The following is a 20,323-nucleotide window of genomic DNA, read 5'->3' on the forward strand; positions in this document are numbered from 1 at the left end:
AGAAAGTGCTATAGACTGAAGCCTTAAGTTTCATGACCTTTACTAAGGAAATGCAGAGCTGAGGCAAACGTTTCTTAATATTTATATTAAATTTTAAATATTTAGTTTTATTTTTTAAGTGTTCTTCACACTTGCTGAATATAGTAATAAGTACTGTCAGGTGTCATTGTTCATTCAACTTTTTTTCCCCAATATTTATCCAGCACCCAGTATGTGCTGGGCATTCTTCTAGGTGCTGGGAATACAGTGATGAATTAGTCCTAGCTCTTGTAGTGCTTACATTTCACTGAAAGAGACACATAATAAAAAAGTAAATAGACATATATTGAATTACACGTGGTGTTAAACGCTATTACAAATGCAATATAAAGAAACCTGAAAAAGAATAAGAAGAATGGGAGGGCTTTCTGAGGGGGTGACACTGAGCAGAAATCTGATTGAAGTGTCTAGGAAAAGAATGTTACAGTGTAAAAGAAGAGCATGTGCATAGCACACACTGAGGACCAAAAGAAGAAGAAGATCTGTGTGTTTGGAGTCAAGAGAGTAGAGTGATGGGTGGAGTAGTAAGGGGTGAGATTACTGAAATAAGGCGGGGGGGGTGGTAATGGGGAGGTTTTAAGCAGGAAAGTGTCAGGCTCTGTTTTTTTTGGTGGATGCAGCCAGGAAGATTGGCAAACCAACTTATTTCTCAGTTATTCCACCCTGGGCATACTTCTTACCTGACCTAATTTAAACTAACCTTCTTGTCCTCAGGTTAATGATGTCTAATGTCTTTATGGACCATGTACTTGTTGCCCTGATTTCAGTCAATTTTGTCATCTTGGCGTTGAGAGTCGTTTCCTTTGCACCCCCACTCCTTTTCTAAAACCTGTTTGTTTCAATTTTGAGCAGTTAGTAAATATAGAGTTGACTGGAAGGGTTTTGACTTTTTTTTTTTTTTAGTATTTTACTTACAGGGAAAATATTTTTTAAAGATCCTCTACGAACAGACTGCTGAAGGTTTAGCTGACTTCACAGTATCATTTTCATCCTAGCTAGTATTATCATAGGTTAAGAAAGATGAATTTATTAGCAGTGTCACTTCACCAAGAATAACCTGATCATGAAGTTTTACTTCTGTATGGTATTTACATGTAAAAGTATCATCAGATTTGCTTTTTTTTAATCAAGGAAAATATATTACTATGTAAGTTCTAGTTGGATGAGGGAGCAAGTTTATGTATTGAAATTATTCCAAGATAGACTTTTAGCTTTCACAAACCTAAATAATGCCCTTAAACCCAACTTTTCACAAATGAGAAAACAACTTTTTATTTTTGTGTTTTATAGTTGTTGAAGTGACTTGCTATATGAGCATTTTAAGTAGTTTTTGTAACAGTTAATAATTTTTAAATATTCATGGATATTCCTAATTTACTCTTGAATAGTAAGTTTTTAGCATATTATATGATCTTGAATTCTTACAGCTGCCTTTCATTGCAGTTGACGGATAGTTCACAAGTCTGGCATTGATCTTGGTGTTCCCATAAAATGGTTTTCCCTGTAAACGTGAAAGCATTCTGTATGTTTGGAGCTTGAAACTATTACCTGACAAATTGAAAGCTCTTAAATTCCTAGACAGGGTTAGAGCTTAAAGTAGAAGCTGAATGACTAGTCTACTCTTTCCCAAGTCTTCATTAATGTTCAGTAGCACAAAGATCTAAACGCCTAACTGATTATTTTCTTATATTTTGGAAGAGTTTTTATTATAAAATGTTATTGAGGATGAGGATGGGCGGGGCAGAGGGTGTTAATGATCAGGTAAATTTGAGTGATTTACCTGCGTTTTATTTTTAAATCTTTAATTTTGTTCTTTTGCGCTGATTTTGCTTAATATTAAAAATATGACAAATAAGGTCTTAGAGGCATACTTAGTCTCCTAGGTGATGGTCTGAATTTGCTTTTCTGAGTCTGGAGGCTCTCAGACTGTCATGTTCTTCAGCAGTATTTTTGCCCTTGTATTACTTCTCTGATGGAGGTGGAGTTAAGGTTACAGTTAAGTTTCCTGACCCCTTTGAGAACAGTAACAACAATAGCCTCTCTCTTTAGTAAACTGATCTTTGAGTAAACATTGACTAAACTATTTCTGGGTCTCCTTATTCTGTTCTTTCTAAGTTCCTGATACTAGCAGGAGGGGGTGGGGTTAGGTTCCTCATGAGCTTTCTTGTCCTCGTTGCCTTTGTTCATGTGGAAGGTGCAACAGCTGCTGTGGCTTGTGCATTTGTCTTAGTCGCTGCCTTTACATAGTCTATATTTTGATAGTGATTTTATCTTTCTGAATGATAACTGACCAAGTCATCTGTCGCTTAACTATAAGTTTTATGGTGAATTTTTTTTCCCTTTGGATGTATATTAAATTTAGACGTTTTAGTTTAGTTTTGTTTCTGTTAATCTTCACACCAGGTCTTTTCTGTGCTTTAGGTTGATTCTTCACCACGCTGAAACCATTAGGAAAAATCCTTGTGGTTAACAGCAGAGGCTTCAGAGTGTAACCTGTACTCGGGCCTAGAAATTATTTTAAATGGCGACTGATACGTCTCAAGGTGAACTCGTCCATCCTAAGGCACTCCCACTTATAGTAGGAGCTCAGCTGATCCACGCGGACAAGTTAGGTGAGGTAGGGGCTGACACATTCTTGAAGCTCGCTCTTGGATCAGTCCCTGACTTCAGGCCCTGCTGGGTCCTTCTTGGTACCTGTTTCTTCCTCTACTTGGGGGAGTCTGGGTTGTGAATCTGAACAAATCAAGTAGATACAAAGTTCTTTTCATCTTCCGTTTCCCCTCAAACTCCTGAGAAAACCTCCAACCTTCTAAATTTATTCCAAATCAAGTATAATTACTTATTTCCATTTGAAATTCTAGCTAAAATAAAATACATTGAAAAGTACTTCTTAAGAATCATATTTCATTTCAAAAAACCTTGTTAAAAGTAATTTGCATCAGATCCTGGAGTCGACTTGAAGAATTCTCCTACATCTTCTGACACCCAGTTAGGCCCCTTGAGAAAGAGAGAGAAGAGAAATTTTGTTTGCATGTGTGATTATGGCCATTTCTTTTCTTAGAAGGTAGAAGATAACACCATGCCGATTCGTCGAGCTGTGAATTCTACCCGGGAAACTCCTCCCAAGAGCAAGCTCGCGGAAGGGGAGGAAGAAAAGCCAGGTAAAGTAAAGCGGTGGACGGCTTCAAAAGGCAAACGTTTCTGCTCCAGTTGGGAGTGTCCCATAAATTCCCTTGGACTGAATTGTTCTTTTTTTATGCTTCAGTGTTTGGGGGGAGCATTTAGAGAGAGAGGTGGTACCTGTTGGTATGTCATTTCCAGACCATGTGGGCAAAGAAACAATTTCATCTTGTCTCTGAAGATTTTTAGAAGGTGAAAATTTCATGTTCTTGGAATTAAAAAACAGAAAGATGGGTGGAGAGAACAGGAATGGTCGAAGAGTAGCTTCTGGGCATACAGTGTCATGGGGATGAAGACCCTGGAAGAATGGAGGACTTGGGCCTTCAAGATGGACAGCGGAAGGCTCAACCCGAAATCATCAAGAGGCCTTAAGGGAGCAAATGGGCGATCAAAGCATTGGTTTGTAACTTTGGTGTTGGTGGAGAGAAGATTGGCCAGGCAGAGGTGGGAACATAATAAATCAAGAGGAAGGTAGAACCGTCAATCTGGAGTATTCGTGTTCCTTTATGGCACCTCTGACCACTTCTTCAAGTGGAACTGCTTTTCTGGTTCTTGTGACCTTTTTCTTTTCTTTTCATTGCCAGGGATGAGCACGTGGTGCTGTCCCTGTCCTGGCTGTTAGAGCCAAATATTTGCTGACCAGCATATATTACGAATAAAATAATACATGCACCCTTCATGCCTTTATCCTTGGTGCACTAGGGATCTGCTCTTCTCCACCTGAGCCTGGATTTTGTCTCCGAATCCTCAGACGAATACTACAAGCATTTGGGGTACTCTGGCCTAAGGCAGTGAGGAGACATGGGAATCAGCATATTAAAAAAAATAAAAATAAAATAATAGGGCTTCCCTGGTGGCGCAGTGGTTGAGAGTCCGCCTGCCAATGCACGGGACACAGGTTCGTGCCCCGGAGCGGCTGGGCCCGTGAGCCATGGCCGCTGAGCCTGCACTTCCGGAGCCTGTACTCCGCAACGGGAGAGGCCACAGCAGTGAGAGGCCCGCATACCGCAAAAAAAAAAATAATGATAATAATAGTTGCTGGTGAGTTGAGGATAGGTTATTTTTTCCAGCACTGAGATAAGCCACTTGATGGCCCATCTTGAGCCACATTTAACAGCCAGCTGAAGTCACTAAGTCACTAATAACGTGAGTTTTCAGAATACACCAGAGTGTTCAGGTGTAAGGTATTAGAAAAGTCAACCGAGAATTTATAAAGGACAGGTAAGACACTTCACAAGTTGTGTTTGTTTATCTTATCTCTGTCCCATTATAGTATTTTGTACATTAAAATAATTGGACTTCACTCATGTTGTAAATTTTATAAATCCAAAAAGGCATACACAATAGTTCTGTGAGTTGGAAACATTGTCTCATATGTAACAATGTCTCATCTGTTGAGCAATTGAACCTTTATTAAACCATAAGCTTTAAGAGAAAATAATGTGAAGTTTAATTTGTAGCCCTGCTGTTAAGGTAAAACTCACTAAACGGTCTTGGCTTTTCAATTTGTTTAGAATAAGGCAATGTAAAAATAAGTAAACATGACTAACTAAAAGTAAGTTCTTACACAGGCAGGTTGGCCAGTTAGGTCAGATCGTTGGGGCGAAGGGCTGTAAAAGATACATCGTGATAAAAAAAAATACATCTTGTAGTTATCTGTATCATCAGATACCATTGTTATACTGAAGTTCTAGCCGTAATATTTGCGTAACAGCTCTAGAAGCAGTAGAAGAGGCCAGAGGAGGATGGGAAGCAGTACAAGTGCTAGCCTACAGGTTTCCCCTAAAGCATTTTGTATAATGTTCATAATAACTCTGTGAAGTAAGGGTACTGAGATTTGGAGATATCAAAGAACTTGCCCTAAGATATCAAGCTAGAATGTTAGAAAGTGTGAACTTGAATCCAGATATATCTGACTCTAGAGCCTTGATTTTTGCTGAGCATATATGGGAGGATTTTTCACTTACATGCATGTCTGGTTGAAGAGCATAATCCAGGATGATTTACAAATTATAGTTGACTATCCTGAAACTTACAGTTTAGAATTTTAATTTGTAGAATTCCTTTAGCATTGTATGTATGTGGTTTGGCAATCAGAAGGAAGTGGCATTTTAAAAAATTCTCTTATTTATGTGAGGGCCCCAAAGTCTTCATTATGCCAGTCATAAGTTCACATAATTTAAATGACTAAACTCTTCAAGCATATCCTTTTTTTTTTTTTTGCCTAGTTTTGGCCACTGATGCCCTTTTCTTTTAAGTCTCTGCTTAATCATTTCCTGGGGTTCTGTGTTCTGTAGTGGCTGCTCAAGGAGACCTGCTGAGAAAAGATGCAGACCAGCAACTGCAGACCTCAGTATTCCCCCTCTCATATTTCTACACTTGCCAGAATCATTTCACTTGGAAAATAAATATTAATTTTCTATTATTTATTCCCTTACTAATATTAGCCTGTTAAATTATGAAATGGCTAATTTCTTAATTATGAGTCTCATCATTAATATTATAGAGTAAAACACTCAAGAGTTTTGATTTGGGGTAAAATGAGTTTCCCTTTCTGTGCAATTTCCTGATCCTTCTCCTTTTCTCACCTGATGGTCCGGATCAGCAACCCCTTATATAGGCAATTTGAGTGACATAAAGCAGGGAAAAAAAACTGTACTCATAGTCATTTGTTCATTTTAGGATACAACTGTTAATTGCAACATTTGGCTTATCTGTTTAAAGAGATAAACTTCTACCCTTTTATTGACTCAGCCTCTAATGTACTTACTTGATGCAATTCTACTCACCGGATTTTTTTTTTTTTTTTTTTTTTTTAAGAACCAGATGTAAGTTCAGAGGAATCTGTCTCCACTGTAGAAGAACAAGAGAATGAAACTCCACCTGCTACATCTAGCGAGACAGAGCAGCCAAAGGGGCAACCTGAGAATGAAGAGAAGGAAGAAAACAAGCCTTCTGAGGAAACCAAAAAGGAGTAAGGACTTATGCCTTCTTGCTATTTATAAGTGAAGACTATGTAAAAGGACTGTAGGTCAGATTTTTTTAAAGTGATACAACTTAATTTATGCTAGATACATGCTATTTGGATTTACTTTTTTTGGAATTATCTTTTGGAATAGGCTTACGATGTAGTCGTATGGCCTATTAGAATTTGTAGTCGTTATCAGAACAGTGGTTTGACGGATGCAAAATTCATTCTTTTTGGCTTTGGCATGTGTTTTTGTGCTTAGAATTCATTGTGGGAGTGTCTCCTATTGTAAACATTGACATAATTTCAATAAGAAATGGAACGTGACTGTAAAAATCTGACCTGAGAGACTCTTCTTCACTTTATTCCTCCCTCTTTGCTGGAATGAGTTATTTTTACGTGCTTATGTTAGAAAGCATTAATCTATACCAAGACATTGCTAGAGTGACCTAAAACTCTGTATATATTTGATGAAGTATTCAATTGGAGGGTGACTTTGAGAATCTGAAGGCAAAATTTGCTATTGATAATCTGTACAATGTGATGGTGATTCATTTTTAATTTAAATTTTTTTGCAGGACAGCTGGTAGCATTCATTCTATTCTTTTCATAACTGGTGAAAACAGGAATTACTTTTTAAATAAAAGAATGACTTAGAAATAACTATACTTTCCAGGTATAATCCTCAGGAAATCCTTCATCCCAGTTTCACAGGTATATGTAAGGTCCGTGGAATTTTTAGCAGCTACCCTTTCTTTTAGGTACATGGAGTGTTATTACTTAGAATAAAATTTGTATAATGCTTTATGGTTCACAAAACTTTTTATAAATGTAATCTCATTTCTTGCAGCACCTTGTGAAGTATTTGGTATTACATTACTGTTTTACAGCTGAGGAGATTGAGACTCAGGTCACTTTCTAAGATCACATAGCTAGTAAATGTTGGAGCTGAGACTCAAACCCAAGTTTTCTGACTTCAGAGCTTGAGTTCTTCGCACTGTACTGAATCGCATCTGTTGCACTTGTTACTAGAATTCATTTTAAAATTCTCATTTCTTTTATGTACTGGCCCTTCATACTAGTGCTGATTTATATGACTCCTCTCTCCTGTGTGCAGCTGGGAGAGCACACCTTTTTGGTTCATTTGTAGAACCCAATTTTTAAAAAATGTTTTATTTTGTAAAATGTTGCTTATTTTACATATCACCTCAGTGTGGAAATGAATTAAAACATTGATTTTTATCCCTCTCTGGTCTTTTCTTCTTTCTGACTTTATACTTCTTTCTGAAGAGTTTATCTTGCATAATAACAATTCTTTGTTTTAAAGTGAGAAAGATCAGTCTAAAGAAAAGGAGAAGAAAGTGAAAAAAACAATACCTTCCTGGGCTACCCTTTCTGCCAGCCAGCTAGCCAGGGCCCAGAAACAAACACCGATGGCTTCCTCCCCACGTCCCAAGATGGATGCAATCCTAACTGAGGCCATTAAGGCAAGTTTTTATTTCAAGCAGTTCATCTTAGATTTATTCTGTTTGTCTCTTGCGTATGTGAAAATGGCATACTCCTGTGCAGGCATCAGAAATCTTGCTCTGCTTCCTAAAAGAGATTTAAATAGAAGAAAGCCATTGCTAAGTTCATGTTTTTATAATATTATCACATTTGGTGAGCACTGTTAATTTTTTTAAAAAACTCAGATTTACTATAGCAACTATTTTTAACTTATCTTTAGATGTTTTTTTTAAAAACTCAGTTTATATTCAGTACAGTTTTTATTTGAAGGCTGAACATGTTAATTCATTCAACAAACACTTAAGGACTAGCTTCTCTGTAGCAGGCAATCCTACTAGTGATATAGCATAGAATACGACAAACAGAGTCCTTGCCCTTAATGAAATTGAATTGTGACTCAGGGTAACTGAATAGCAATGAGAAAAATTTTATTTCAAAACAGTACACTATCTTTAGGTTCATTTTCAAAGCTTATGTCTAATATTAGTAGTTGGTTATCTTTCACACCAGAACTCTTTTAGAAACCTCACTGCTTTGCTTCATCACCTGGTCATTCCAAAATACTTGCCAAATCTGTCCTCCTTCCATAGCTTTATAACTTTGCGATAATTCATTGACTTTCATTAGCTTGTGTGATCATCAGATACTGTTTTCCTGTTTTAAGGGTATCTTCTAATCTGACCTTGCCTTTTTGTGTGTAAATTTTTCTGGTTCATTTTGCCATGTTTATTTCACATGATCAGATGGCAAAAGGAGTTAAAGTAGAAGCCACAGACACTGATTTCAGGGACCTTGTTGCTAGGATCTGAGTCAGAATTGGGGAGAGAAGGCTACAGATCAGTTTAACCAACGGTGGTTTACATAGGAAAGAGGAGCTTGGTGGTCATACTTAGAATTTGAGAAGACGGCACTGACAAACTGGAAAAAGGTTTGCCCTCAGACCTCTCCCTACACTCCTTCAAGACAACTCTCATTTAGAAAACTTTCCTGGTTCATATAGCTTGATTATAGTGAGATCTCTTTTCTTTGTGTAGCCTTGCTTCAAGGATTTCACTTTGTGACCGCTCAGTCTAGGTTTGGAGGAGCAGGGTTACAGTGAGGGTGGAGAAGGGACTAAAATTCTAAGATAATAAAACAGAAAATTTAAACAGTATAATTAGGCCTGAAAAATGGTTTGAATATGATTATGCATATTTGTACAAATGAAATACATACCTATATATCTATCTATCTATCTCTCTCTATATATCGTGTATTCCATGCAGTGTAAACAAATCACGATTTCAGACAATTGACACCATTTTCTGAATTGAACAGGAATCTTGATACCTATTTTCATCTTACTCAGTTTGGTGGAGCAAGGGATTGTTTTAGCATTAGAATGTGCTTTTCTGCTTGATTTTCTTTACTCTGTGTTTTCTTATAAGATCAGGAGAAAACTTCAGTAGGTTGTAATAAGTCAGAGACATTTACTTGAAGCAGGTGATTCATTTTAACACAATCCATATTAAATTGCTGTACAGTCTTTTCTGGTTCATCTGTCTGTGACTTACTTTTCTTTATTGTCAGTGTATAAAATAACATTCAACCAAGTCTTTATGCAACGACAGTGAGTAAATCCTATGGTCATTTTATAGACAGTGGCTACACAGAATTGGTGGACTAGCTCATTAGATAATAGATGCTGCTTGTGTGCTTCAAAATATAAAGCTTTTGAAACAGAATTGCTGCCTTTGTGATGCAGTGACCTACTTCAGTTTTCCATGGGCATTAGTCAAATGGAATATAGATAAATAGGATGGAAAAGGAAGAGGGCACTTTAAATTGCAATCGGATGCTCTCATTGTTGTCCAAAATGCCCCTTAAGGCTTTGCATCTGTAAACCCAGTTTTGTGCCATTTATTCAGATTATCTTTGCTTATGGTATCTGCTGGCATTCACACAAAGCCTGCAGAGGAATACTGTTTCTGGTGTGCTGAAGTTCATTCCATAAAATGGGCCAGATCTGTGAATCTACAAGGGATAGAAATGCCCTGCTTTCCTCACTTTAATGCTAAAGATCTGTCTTCTAAATACAGAATAGAATTAGAATGGAAAGAGCTGCTTCATTAACACACAGAATGTTGTTCACATGTTGTATCTTCTCTTTGGCTGTTTTGAACAATTTAAAATTGTTGCAGAAATATTGTTAATTCTGTATTTCTCCACAGCCATGATGAACTGAAGTTACCTGCAATACTGTTCACTCTTTCCTGCCATTTTTATCATCCATTATCAAGTTCACTTCCAAAATAATTTATTTTGAAAACATAGGTGTCAGAAAACATGAAAAACAGCTAGTTTAAATTAATATTTATGGTTTGATAAATCTGTTTCCTAGGCATGCTTCCAGAAGAGTGGTGCATCCGTGGTTGCTATTCGAAAATATATCATCCATAAGTACCCTTCTCTGGAGCTGGAGAGAAGGGGCTACCTCCTTAAACAAGCACTGAAAAGAGAATTAAATAGAGGTGTTATCAAACAGGTATTAAATGGTTGTTTGTAATAAGATCATTTCAACATGTATTAGCTGTAAATCCATATTTAGTAACATTTAGGCTTTTTGTGCTTTGAGAATTTGTTAGTTAAAATAAGTTAACATGATGATGAAAAGTTTAAAGATAACTATTCTAGAGAACAGAAGCAGTATGGTAATGTAAGTTTTTTTCTAGCGGCCTGTACTTTTAATTGGATTTTTGGGGGGCTGCTTGTGCTTGAGATTATGTAGTGCTGCAGATTAGAAGTGGGGTTGAGGAGTCCAGTTACTGCAGCAGAAAAGGTAATTGTTCTTGTCTTGGGGTTGTTCGTTTTAAGGCCCAACTTCTATGGCTAGACTGGTTATCATTATAAATTAGATTTGCACATAGGTTCAGCTTAACTTATTAGTGGCTGAAACTATTAAGGCTTTTGGGAGCATCAGATAAACCTGAATAAATTGAGAATAATACTAAAACCAATATTGCTTTCAGGCATAAATCCATGTTACTTTGCATAGTACATCAAAACTTTACTTAGAGCTATGAGGATATTTTGTACAACACAGTGAATATAGCCAATATTTTATAATAATTTTAAATGGAGTATAATCTATAAAATTTTTGAATCACTATTATATTGTAACCTGAAACTAATATAATATTGTAAATCAACTATACCTGAACTTAAAAAGAAAATTGTTTAAGATCATAAAAATCTAAAGCTAGAATGAACTTTCTTGTCAATCTTCAGAGGTCCAGAGGGAGGAAGTAACTACCAGGGTCCCATGGTAATAGCAAAGATGGTTCTGGAGATCTAGTTCACTGCATTCCCAGAGTCCTATTGCCTTTTTTCTATATCTTTCTGCATGGTTTGATTAATAACAGAATTCTGTGCCACTCAGGCATTTAAATTCCTCTTAGGAACTTTCAACAACTACTTAACTCCACAAATATATTATTGAGTGTGTCCTGTGTGCCAGGTGCTTGGGGGTCCATCTGTGAGTAAAACAGTCCTGTGATGGAGCTTACATTCTCCCTTTCTCAAAATGTTGTAAAACTGATATTTAAATGGCCTTTAAAATAATCATTGCTTAAAAGATATTATCTAACCATTATAATTAGTATCATAGTATATGTCAGCACAGTTTATTAGCTGGCTTCACGTTTTTTTTGAAAATATAGTTTGTGACCTATTTTGCCTCATAGGCTGACCCTCAGTTTGATGCTTCAACAAGTTTATAGGCCGAAAGCATTTCCGTTTGATTGCTGTATTCACAGCAGTGTAGGTGAAGCTAAGGTGTGGAGGACTCAGGTTAATGTGACGTTCTATGACAGCAGTTCGTAAACTGTGGAAGTACATTCTAAGACTTCCACATGCTGTCAGGTGCAATGTCTAAAAGTGCTAGATAACCTTTCCCACATGCAGTAGTAATCTGTAACGGGCAAACTGTAGGAAGCATTGTGGCCTGAGATCAACTAGGCCTGAACTTTTGCCAAGGAGCTGTCTTCCTTTAAAGATAGAGGTTTTCTCACTTTTTTTTTTTTTTTGAAAGCTTCTAGTAAACTGTTTAACCTGGTATCACCATTTTTGTAGATGAGGAAACAAAAGCTCAGAGGGTTTATGAGGTTGTCCAGTATCGAATAGCTAAATGGTACCATAAATAGGATTTGATCCCAAGTCTTTTGACTCATCCATTCTTTTTTCTCTGAAGAGTTCAGCAGCACTTTACATTAGTTCTTGCATCACCGTGCCCTGTAATTCGCCTAGTCTAGTATAAAGTTACCAATATGAGTACCAGAATAATTTAAAATAAAAATACCTGTTATTGCAACTAAAGTTAATTTACTTTAGGTGAAAGGAAAAGGTGCTTCCGGGAGTTTTATTGTGGTCCAGAAATCAAGAAAAACACCTCAGAAGTCCAGAAACAGAAAGGTAAGAAATCTATACCAGTTTGATTAAGCATTGTAATACTATTACTGCTGCTAACAATACAGTGTTTACTGAGTGTTCACTGTGTGCACTGTGCAGGATGCAGCCTTTCTGTGAAGGCCTGGAGAGGTTATAGTTCATTTGCTCATTATGGTTCAGCCAGAGAGTAGACGGGACAGTGTGCGACTCCAGGCACCCCAGCCCCGGAGCCCGTGGGCCTAACTGCCCTCTGTTGAACTATGGGCAGCTGTATGAGTTATACTGCTTTTTTGTGAAATACCTTTTAAACTAGACGAGACATACAAGTACATGATTACCTAATATTAGACCCTAAAACTCTACCTTAAGCCAGTTTTTCTTTTTTGTAGATACTAACACTCCCCCTCCTCCAGACACATAATTTCATTTTATGGAAAGTATATGATAATAAAGTGAAATACGTAATATTTCCTCTGTGTCAGTAATTGAAATCATGACTGTTCCTCTACATCTCCAGTGTTACAGCACTGGAGATTTTTGTACTTTCTTTATAAGGCTTTCGGACTTTCAAAATGAACTTTTTTGAACAGTGCTGTCTGGTGCTGCATGATCCTTTTCATTCTTTGTTATTGAAGAATGAATTAAGACTTTTAATACCTTTTAATTTTTATATATATTTTTAAGTCTCCCAGTTCAATTTTTTTTTTTTTAATCTCTGGCTGTGTTGCGTCTTCGTTGCTTCACGTGGGCTTTCCTAGTTGTGGCGAGCGGGAGCTACTCTTCATTGTGGTGTGCAGGCTTCTCATTGCGGTGGCTTCTCTTTGTTGCGGAGCACAGGCTCTAGGTGTGCTGGCTTCAGTAGTTGTGGCTCACGGGCTCAGTAGTTGTGGCACGTGGGCTTGGTAGTTGTGGCACGTGGGCTCGGTAGTTGTGGCTCATGGGCTCTAGAGCGCAGGCTCAGTAGTTGTGGTGCACGGGCTTAGTTGCTCCGCAACATGTGGGATCTTCCCGGACCAAGGATCAAACCCGTGTCCCTGCATTGGCAGGCTGATACTTAACCACTGCGCCAACCAGGGAAGTCCCTGAAACTTTTATCTCAAAGAAATTGCCACTCAAGTGACATTACACCACTGTGGTATGAATTATTTGAATGTGCTAAAAAGGAATAGTTTTCTTTTGCTTATTTGATTTGGCAGTCAGCTTGGGAAAGCCCTTGAGTTGAATATAGAAGCATTAGAAAAGAAAGCTCTATATCCTGTAATGATGATAATTTTTGATATTACATTTCAGAACAGGAGCTCTGCAGTGGATCCAGAACCACAAGTAAAATTGGAGGATATCCTCCCACTGGCCTTTACTCGCCTTTGTGAACCTAAAGAAGCTTCCTACAGTCTCATCAGGAAATACGTGTCTCAGTATTACCCTAAACTTAGAGTGGACATCAGGTATGAGCCAGAGGCCTGGACTTTAAAGCACAGATGTCTGTTACTTCTTAGCCCCTTTTTCATGAGAAAGGAGAAAGATTAAATATTCAGTTAGGATGACTTTCAGTTGAGCTAGGAATAAAAGCTTTTTTTGTGGGTTTTATTTTTTGTCCCATTATATTTTCCTTTTCATATCTCCATATGTAGTTTCTTTTTGAAACTCAAACCGCATGTTGACTTTCACAAGTCTCTGATAGAGTAACTCTTTTCATGATGCCAGCTGCTAGAATATTCAGCATTAAACTATGTCCTCTCAGCTGCTTATTATTTTTTAAATTTTTTCTAATTTTTTTGTTGTGATAAAATATACATAAATGTAAAATTTACCTTCTTAACCATTTGTAGTGGTAACAGTGTTTAGTTGTATTAAATACTTCCATAGTGTGCTACCATTGCCACCACCCATCTCCAGAACTCTTTTCATTTTGTAAAACTGTAACTGTACCCGTTAAACAAGAACTCCCTGTTCCCCCTTATCCCCCAGTCCCTAGCAGCCACCATTCTACTTTGTCTCTACAGTGTTTGACTACTCTAGGTGCATACCTCATATAAGTAGAATCATACAATATGTTTTGTGACTGGCTTATTTCACTTAGCATAATGTCCTTAAGGTTCATCCATGTTGTTGTGCGTGTTCGAGAATTTCGTTTCTTTTTAAGGCTGAATAATATTCCATTGTATGTATATACTACATTTTGTCTATCCTTTTGTTTGTCCATTCATCTGTCATTGGACACTTGGGTTGCTTTCATGTTTTAGCTATTGTGAAATAATGCTGCTGTGAACATTTGTGTACTAATGTCTCTTTGAGACCCTGTTTTCAAATACCCAGAAGTAGAATTTCTGGATGATATGATAATTCTATTTTTAACTATGTAAAGAACCACCACACCGTTTTCCACAGTGACTGTACCATTTTACGTTCCCACCATCAGTGCACAGGGGTTCTGATTTTTCCATATCTTCACCAACACTTATTTCTGGTGTTTTTTTGTTTGTTTTTTGATAGTAGCCGCCCTAATAGGGAATGAGGTGGTTGGTAGCTCATTATTTTTTATTTAGAGGTATAACTGAGAACATAGGAGACTTCAGGCTTCGGTAGCACTTCTACATAGAAATAGCATAATATTTTCATTATTTAAACATTTAATGTAAAATTCTGAGAGAACTTTGATAGTAATTCATTTGTAAAATAACTGCCACTTAAAAGCATCTAGACTGATTAGATTGTCACACATGTGCTTGTGGATTCGTGCAGACACATTGTTTAAATTTGTAATTCACAGAGTTTGTGTTTTGAATGTGTTTGTGTAACCTCTTTGTTATATTGACTTCTGGGAAATTGTGTTTAATCCAGAGTCTTTTCTACAGACAGTTTCTGTATTGGATACACATTGTCCTGATATAGTTTAGTACTGGTATTTACTTTGGATTACTGAGGCATACAGTTAGAATTGCAGGGGTTTCAGCCCAGAAGCCACACTCTCGGAAGAGCACTTAGCGGTCTTCAGAGTGGCCAGTTAGTGAAAGTGCCAAAGAAAGGGGAATCATAGAAGCAGAAAATGTGAAATTAATATCCGGATTTTTTCATGCTTCTTATACCCTGATTAGGAGCCACAGGTATAACTTTGGGTCCAGTACGCATTGTTTGGCGCATCTAAAGATGGAAATACATTTCACTCTTATCTCTTTTTACTCTGTTTTTGGTGACTAGAGACTGTATCCTCCCCCAGCTTTTTTCTTTCCTTACGGTTCTACTTTACTTACATGAGACATGCTGGTGATTGCAGTGTAACTTTGCTCCATGTCTTTGGGGACATGTCCTGTTGTCATTTTATGTTGAAACAAAATTTGCCCGAAAATAGGTGGGTTGTCAGCCCATAGATGATGATGAACCTGAAGACCTTTTCTTATTACCTTATTAAATAGTAACTTCTTTCTTTGAAGCTCCTTTTTCCTTTACTTTGATTTGCTCTACCACTGACTGTAGTGTAGTCCTGCCATGCATATATTTAACGTGAAAGTGTATACTTAGCGCTTGACCGAACAAAAGAACAAGAAAAGTACAGTTTTAAAGTATGAGTTGTCTGTCTGTACTTGCTGCCTATAATTTCTGTCCTCCTACTTTGTCTTAAACCCACTTTTGTCACACATTACCCCCACCGTTTTACCTGAAGTACTTCGTCCTGTCCGTGTCACTGAGGGCCTCCACATTGCAAATTACAGTAGTCAGTTCATAGTCCTTGCCTTGCTGGTCTTTCTACAGCATTTGACACAGTTGATGGCTCCCACCTGCTTGAAACACTTTCTTCACTTGCCTTTCAGAACACCACACACACCTTTCTGATTTACCTCCAGCTTCACTACCCACCCGTTCTTTCTCAGCCTCCTAAGGATTCCTGATTTCCCATCTCCTGCCTCCTTAATGTACGAGTGCCCCATGGTTAGACCTTAGGCCTCTTGTCTTTTCTGTCCACATTCATTCTCAAAACTTTAAATAGCACCTATACAGTACTAGTATACAGGTATATAAATCTGGCCCATACCTCCCTCCTAACTCCACATTTATATATACAGACACCTATTTGACATCACCGCTTGTGTGGCTAATTTCACATGTCCAAAACTAAACTCTTGACCCCCACCCCACCCTCGCCCGTCCCTCCTGCCCCGTCTCTCCCGCCCCACCAGAAAGGCCCTGCACTTCCCATACCTCCTCCATCTCAGTTAGTGGCAATATCATCTTTTCAGTTGCTGAATCCAAAAACCTTGGGTTTGTCCTGGTCTCTTTATCTCACACCTAAATGTAATCTATAAAAAATTACTTTGTCTTTAAAATATATTCGTAAACAGACCTCTTTTCATTACCTTCACTATTTTCACTCTTTTCGAAGCCACCATCATCTCTCACATGTATTAGAGCAATAACCTCCTGCTTCTCCCATGCTCCCTCCCTTCAGTCTGTTCTTAACATAGCAGTGAGAGTGAGACTTTTAAAATGTAAGTTAGACCATACCACCTTGCTGCTCAGACCTCCCAGTGGCTTTCCAACCACCTCACAGTTAAAAAGTTTAAAGCTAGAGTCTTTAAAATGGCCTACAAGACACTATACTTCCATTGCATCTCCAACCTAATCTCCTACTACTCTTCTCTCCCTTACTGGCCTCAGAGACTTCACACTTGCTGATCCCTTTGCCTGGGTGGTTTTCCCCCATAACCCACCTTGCTCACTCTTTCACTTCCTTTAAGTTGTTTTTTTTTTTTTTTTTTTGCGGTACGCGGGCCTCTCACTGTTGTGGCCTCTCCCGTTGCGGAGCACAGGCTCCGGACGCGCAGGCTCAGCGGCCATGGCTCACGGGCCCAGCCGCTCCGCGGCATATGGGATCCTCCCAAACCGGGGCACGAACCCGTATCCCCTGCATCGGCAGGCGGACTCTCAACCACTGCGCCACCAGGGAGGCCCTTCCTTTAAGTTTTTACTCTCGTATCATCACCACATGCCTGCCTTGATTACCGTACCATTTTTTAACATTTTATTTTGGAAATTTTCAAACATACACATAAATGTAGAGAGAACATAACCATCATACTAACCTAATTCCTAACTAAACTAATAATTCCTTAACATTATCCAGTACCCAGGCCATGTTCAGATGTCCTCAGTTGTCTCCAAAATGACTTTTTACAGTTGTTTTTTTCAAGTCAATATCCAAACATGGTCCACTCATTGTATTTGGTTGATAGGACCATTTAACTTACATTTGCAACCTTTCCGTCCTTTCCCAGCATGCAGAATTCTATTTCTCTGCCTTATTTTTCTCCATAGCACTTATCATGTTCTAACATACTATGCATTTTATTTGCCTTTTTTAAAATTACCTGTTTATCCCATTAAAATGGCAGATTTTTATATTGTTCACTTCTGTTTTTCCCAAGCCTAGCACACAGAACATGCTCAATAAATATTAGTTGAATGAGTGAACTAATATGGGCACTTCACCTGGCTGTTTCACTCAAGGAACTTTTGCCCTGGAGCATATGAGATGAGACATGAATTTCTGCTACCATACACTGGAGGCTGTAGAGCATTGTGGTACAGAGCACAGACTTTGGAACCCGACCCTTATGTTTAAATCCTGAGTCTGTCATTTCTAGCTTTATATCTCTGAATAACTTATCTCTTTGTGTCTTGGTTTCCTCATTGATAAACAGTGTGTAAGTCATAGAGTTGTTAGGAACCTTAGTATGTGTTAAGCACTTAGAACAGTGCCTGAGACTTCCCTGGTGGTCCAGTAGTGAAGACTGCGCTCCCAATGCAGGGGGCCGGAACTCGATCCTTGGTCAGGGAACTAGATCCTGAATGCTGCTGCAGCTAAGAGTCCACATGCCACAACTTAAAAAAAAAAAAAGGGGGCTTCCCTGGTGGCGCAGTGGTTGAGAGTCCGCCTGCCAATTCAGGGGACACGGGTTCGTGCCCCAGTCCGGGAAGATCCCACATGCCGCGGAGCGGCTGGGCCTGTGAGCCTTGGCCGCTGAGCCTGCGCGTCCGGAGCCTGTGCTCCGCAACGGGAGAGGCCCGCGTACCGCAAAAAAAAAAAAAAAAAAAAAAAAAAAAAAGATGCTGCATGCCACAACAAAAATCCCACGTGCCACAACTAAGACCCGGCACGGCCAAATAAATAAATAAATAAAAGTGCCTGGCACGTAATGATAACTCATCTAATGTTAGTATTGTTAATCAGTCTCAATTCCAACGTGGTTCTCATGATATGAGCATCACACCATACTAAATATGATTGTAATGTTTAAAGGCTGTTTTTATATAACATGCAAGTCACCTCCTTTATTTGTTAACAATGCTTTTTGCAACCCTAGAGAAAAATGGGGTATGTTGGCTTTACATAGGCTTTGGGTTGGCCTCTAAGAAGGTGCTGTCAAAGGTAATTCTGTCATATGACATTAGAAATCAAATTTTAATGTCTAATCCTTGTGTATGGTGTAACTTCATTGTATTCTCTTTGATTTTTCTCTTTCTGTGCATACCAAAATATGAGCATAGCCCAAGATTCAATTTTACTCCCTATACTTTTCTCTAAACATATTAATTTCTTTGGAGATCCCTTAATTTCTTAACAGTTTAAACTCTTTAAGTAATTTCAAGAGTCTTTTGGTCTTCTTAATTCTGTCCATGCATTTCTGACAGATTGATGTAACTCTTAGATTCCTGCCACTCCCTCCCTTACCTTCCATTCGCTTTGTGCATTGCTTTCGTTTTTATCTCTCAGTGCAGACTGACTATCTCCACAATTGAAAAACATAGCCACCAACAATCACTCACTATTCCCTGCTTTCTAATTAAACTGGTCTATTCATCTTATTTTTAAAAAGAAAAACTTGTTGCAATAAATATAAAAATTTGTTATAATAAACAAATTTGTATAAAATAAATTTGTATAGGGCTTTTAAAAACATTTTATTTTGCATTGTTTTCTGTAATTCTCAAAATAGACTTAAAAATAGGTATTCCTACCTCAATTTTCCTGATAAAAATCTTACCCTGGGTTACTTGGCTATTCACTGGTGAAAGCAGAACTTTATTTCATTTTTCCATTATTTTCCTCTTGCTTTTTCCACTGTCCAGGGCTGTCTTATATTGGAAAGTGCAGGCCTACCTAGCATAGTAAGTAAAAATGCAAAATCTGGAATCAGACTGCTCACGTTTATAACCTGGTTCTTCCACGGCCTGGCTATGTGATGTGGGAGAAATGACTTAATTTTTCTGTCACCTAACTTTTCCCATTCAGTAAAGTATGGGCAATAGTAGTACCTGTTTCTTGGGGTTGTTGTATTCTCTTGTTTATTCCACACGTGTAAAACATTTACAGCAGCACTTAGCACCATCATAAGTACAGAATGGTGTGATACAGACTAGAATTTTTCAGAAAAAGGAGTTGTGCCTGGGAGTTAGCAGTGAGTTAAAAAGATGGGGATTGATTGGGCCCCATCCAATCAAGATGAGGATCCAGTCGGGTCCCATCCCATTGAGATGGATCTAGAGAATGTGTAGAATTTAGATGTGATGATAGAGTGGAGAAGGCATCTTAAAGGAGCTTCATGAGAAAATTTCAGAGGCAGGAGTTGGCATTCTTTTTGCGGAACGGAAAGAAGCCTGTGTCTGACTGGATCTAGACTAACAAGGGCTGGCACCAGGCCATGGAAAGCTTTGAAGCTGGGTGGAAGCATTAAGACCTGACACCTGATCAACTGAGTAACATATTAAAGGAGGCCTTTATAGGCTTATTGACCTAATAGTGATGTGCACTATGAAAACAGAAGCACAGTTCCCAGAAGGGAGACCATGGTGGCTTGTACTAAGGTTATAACAGTAATGAGAGAGAAAGGGCCAATCTGAGAAGCTTTGAAGCACTTGGTAAGTGTGGTTTTACCTGAAGGTAGGAGTGAGTGATAGAACCGTGAGCTTTCTAAAGGCCCAGGATAAGGTGTATGCTAAGGTAATGACTGGTATTGCTGAGAAAACAAAAATGTTAAGGGAACCGATTTAACTGATAGCTCATTCCTGAAGCATTTGAACCTTCATTAAGAAGACTGTTCTCAGGGAATTCCCTGGCGGTCCAGTGGTTAAGACTCCAAGCTTTCACTGCCAAGGGCCTGGGTTCGATCCCTGGTTGAGGAACTAGGATCCCGCAAGCATCACGGCATG

The 20,323-nt window shown here is 38.3% G+C and overlaps 1 protein-coding gene across 6 annotated transcripts in view; it reads left to right on the forward strand.

The window, feature by feature from the left end:
• HP1BP3 (heterochromatin protein 1 binding protein 3) overlaps positions 1–20,323 on the forward strand; it is a 35,386-nt gene that overhangs the window by 2,564 nt on the left and 12,499 nt on the right. For 3 of the 6 annotated variants that reach the window (XM_081224454.1, XM_081224453.1, XM_081224455.1), the window contains 7 exons: positions 2,461–2,656; positions 3,101–3,200; positions 6,040–6,193; positions 7,515–7,674; positions 10,074–10,217; positions 12,062–12,142; positions 13,409–13,563. In XM_081224454.1, coding sequence (XP_081080580.1) covers positions 2,561–2,656; positions 3,101–3,200; positions 6,040–6,193; positions 7,515–7,674; positions 10,074–10,217; positions 12,062–12,142; positions 13,409–13,563 — 890 coding nt within the window. In that variant the 5' untranslated portion in view covers positions 2,461–2,560. Of the gene's footprint in view, positions 1–2,460; positions 2,657–3,100; positions 3,201–6,039; positions 6,194–7,514; positions 7,675–10,073; positions 10,218–12,061; positions 12,143–13,408; positions 13,564–20,323 lie in introns of those variants that run through there. The other 3 variants (XM_081224456.1, XM_081224458.1, XM_081224457.1) reach the window with 2 other exon arrangements.

This window comes from Mesoplodon bidens (assembly GCF_964165515.1).
Source record: "Mesoplodon bidens genome assembly, chromosome: 2".
NCBI classification, from domain to species: Eukaryota; Metazoa; Chordata; class Mammalia; order Artiodactyla; family Ziphiidae; genus Mesoplodon; species Mesoplodon bidens.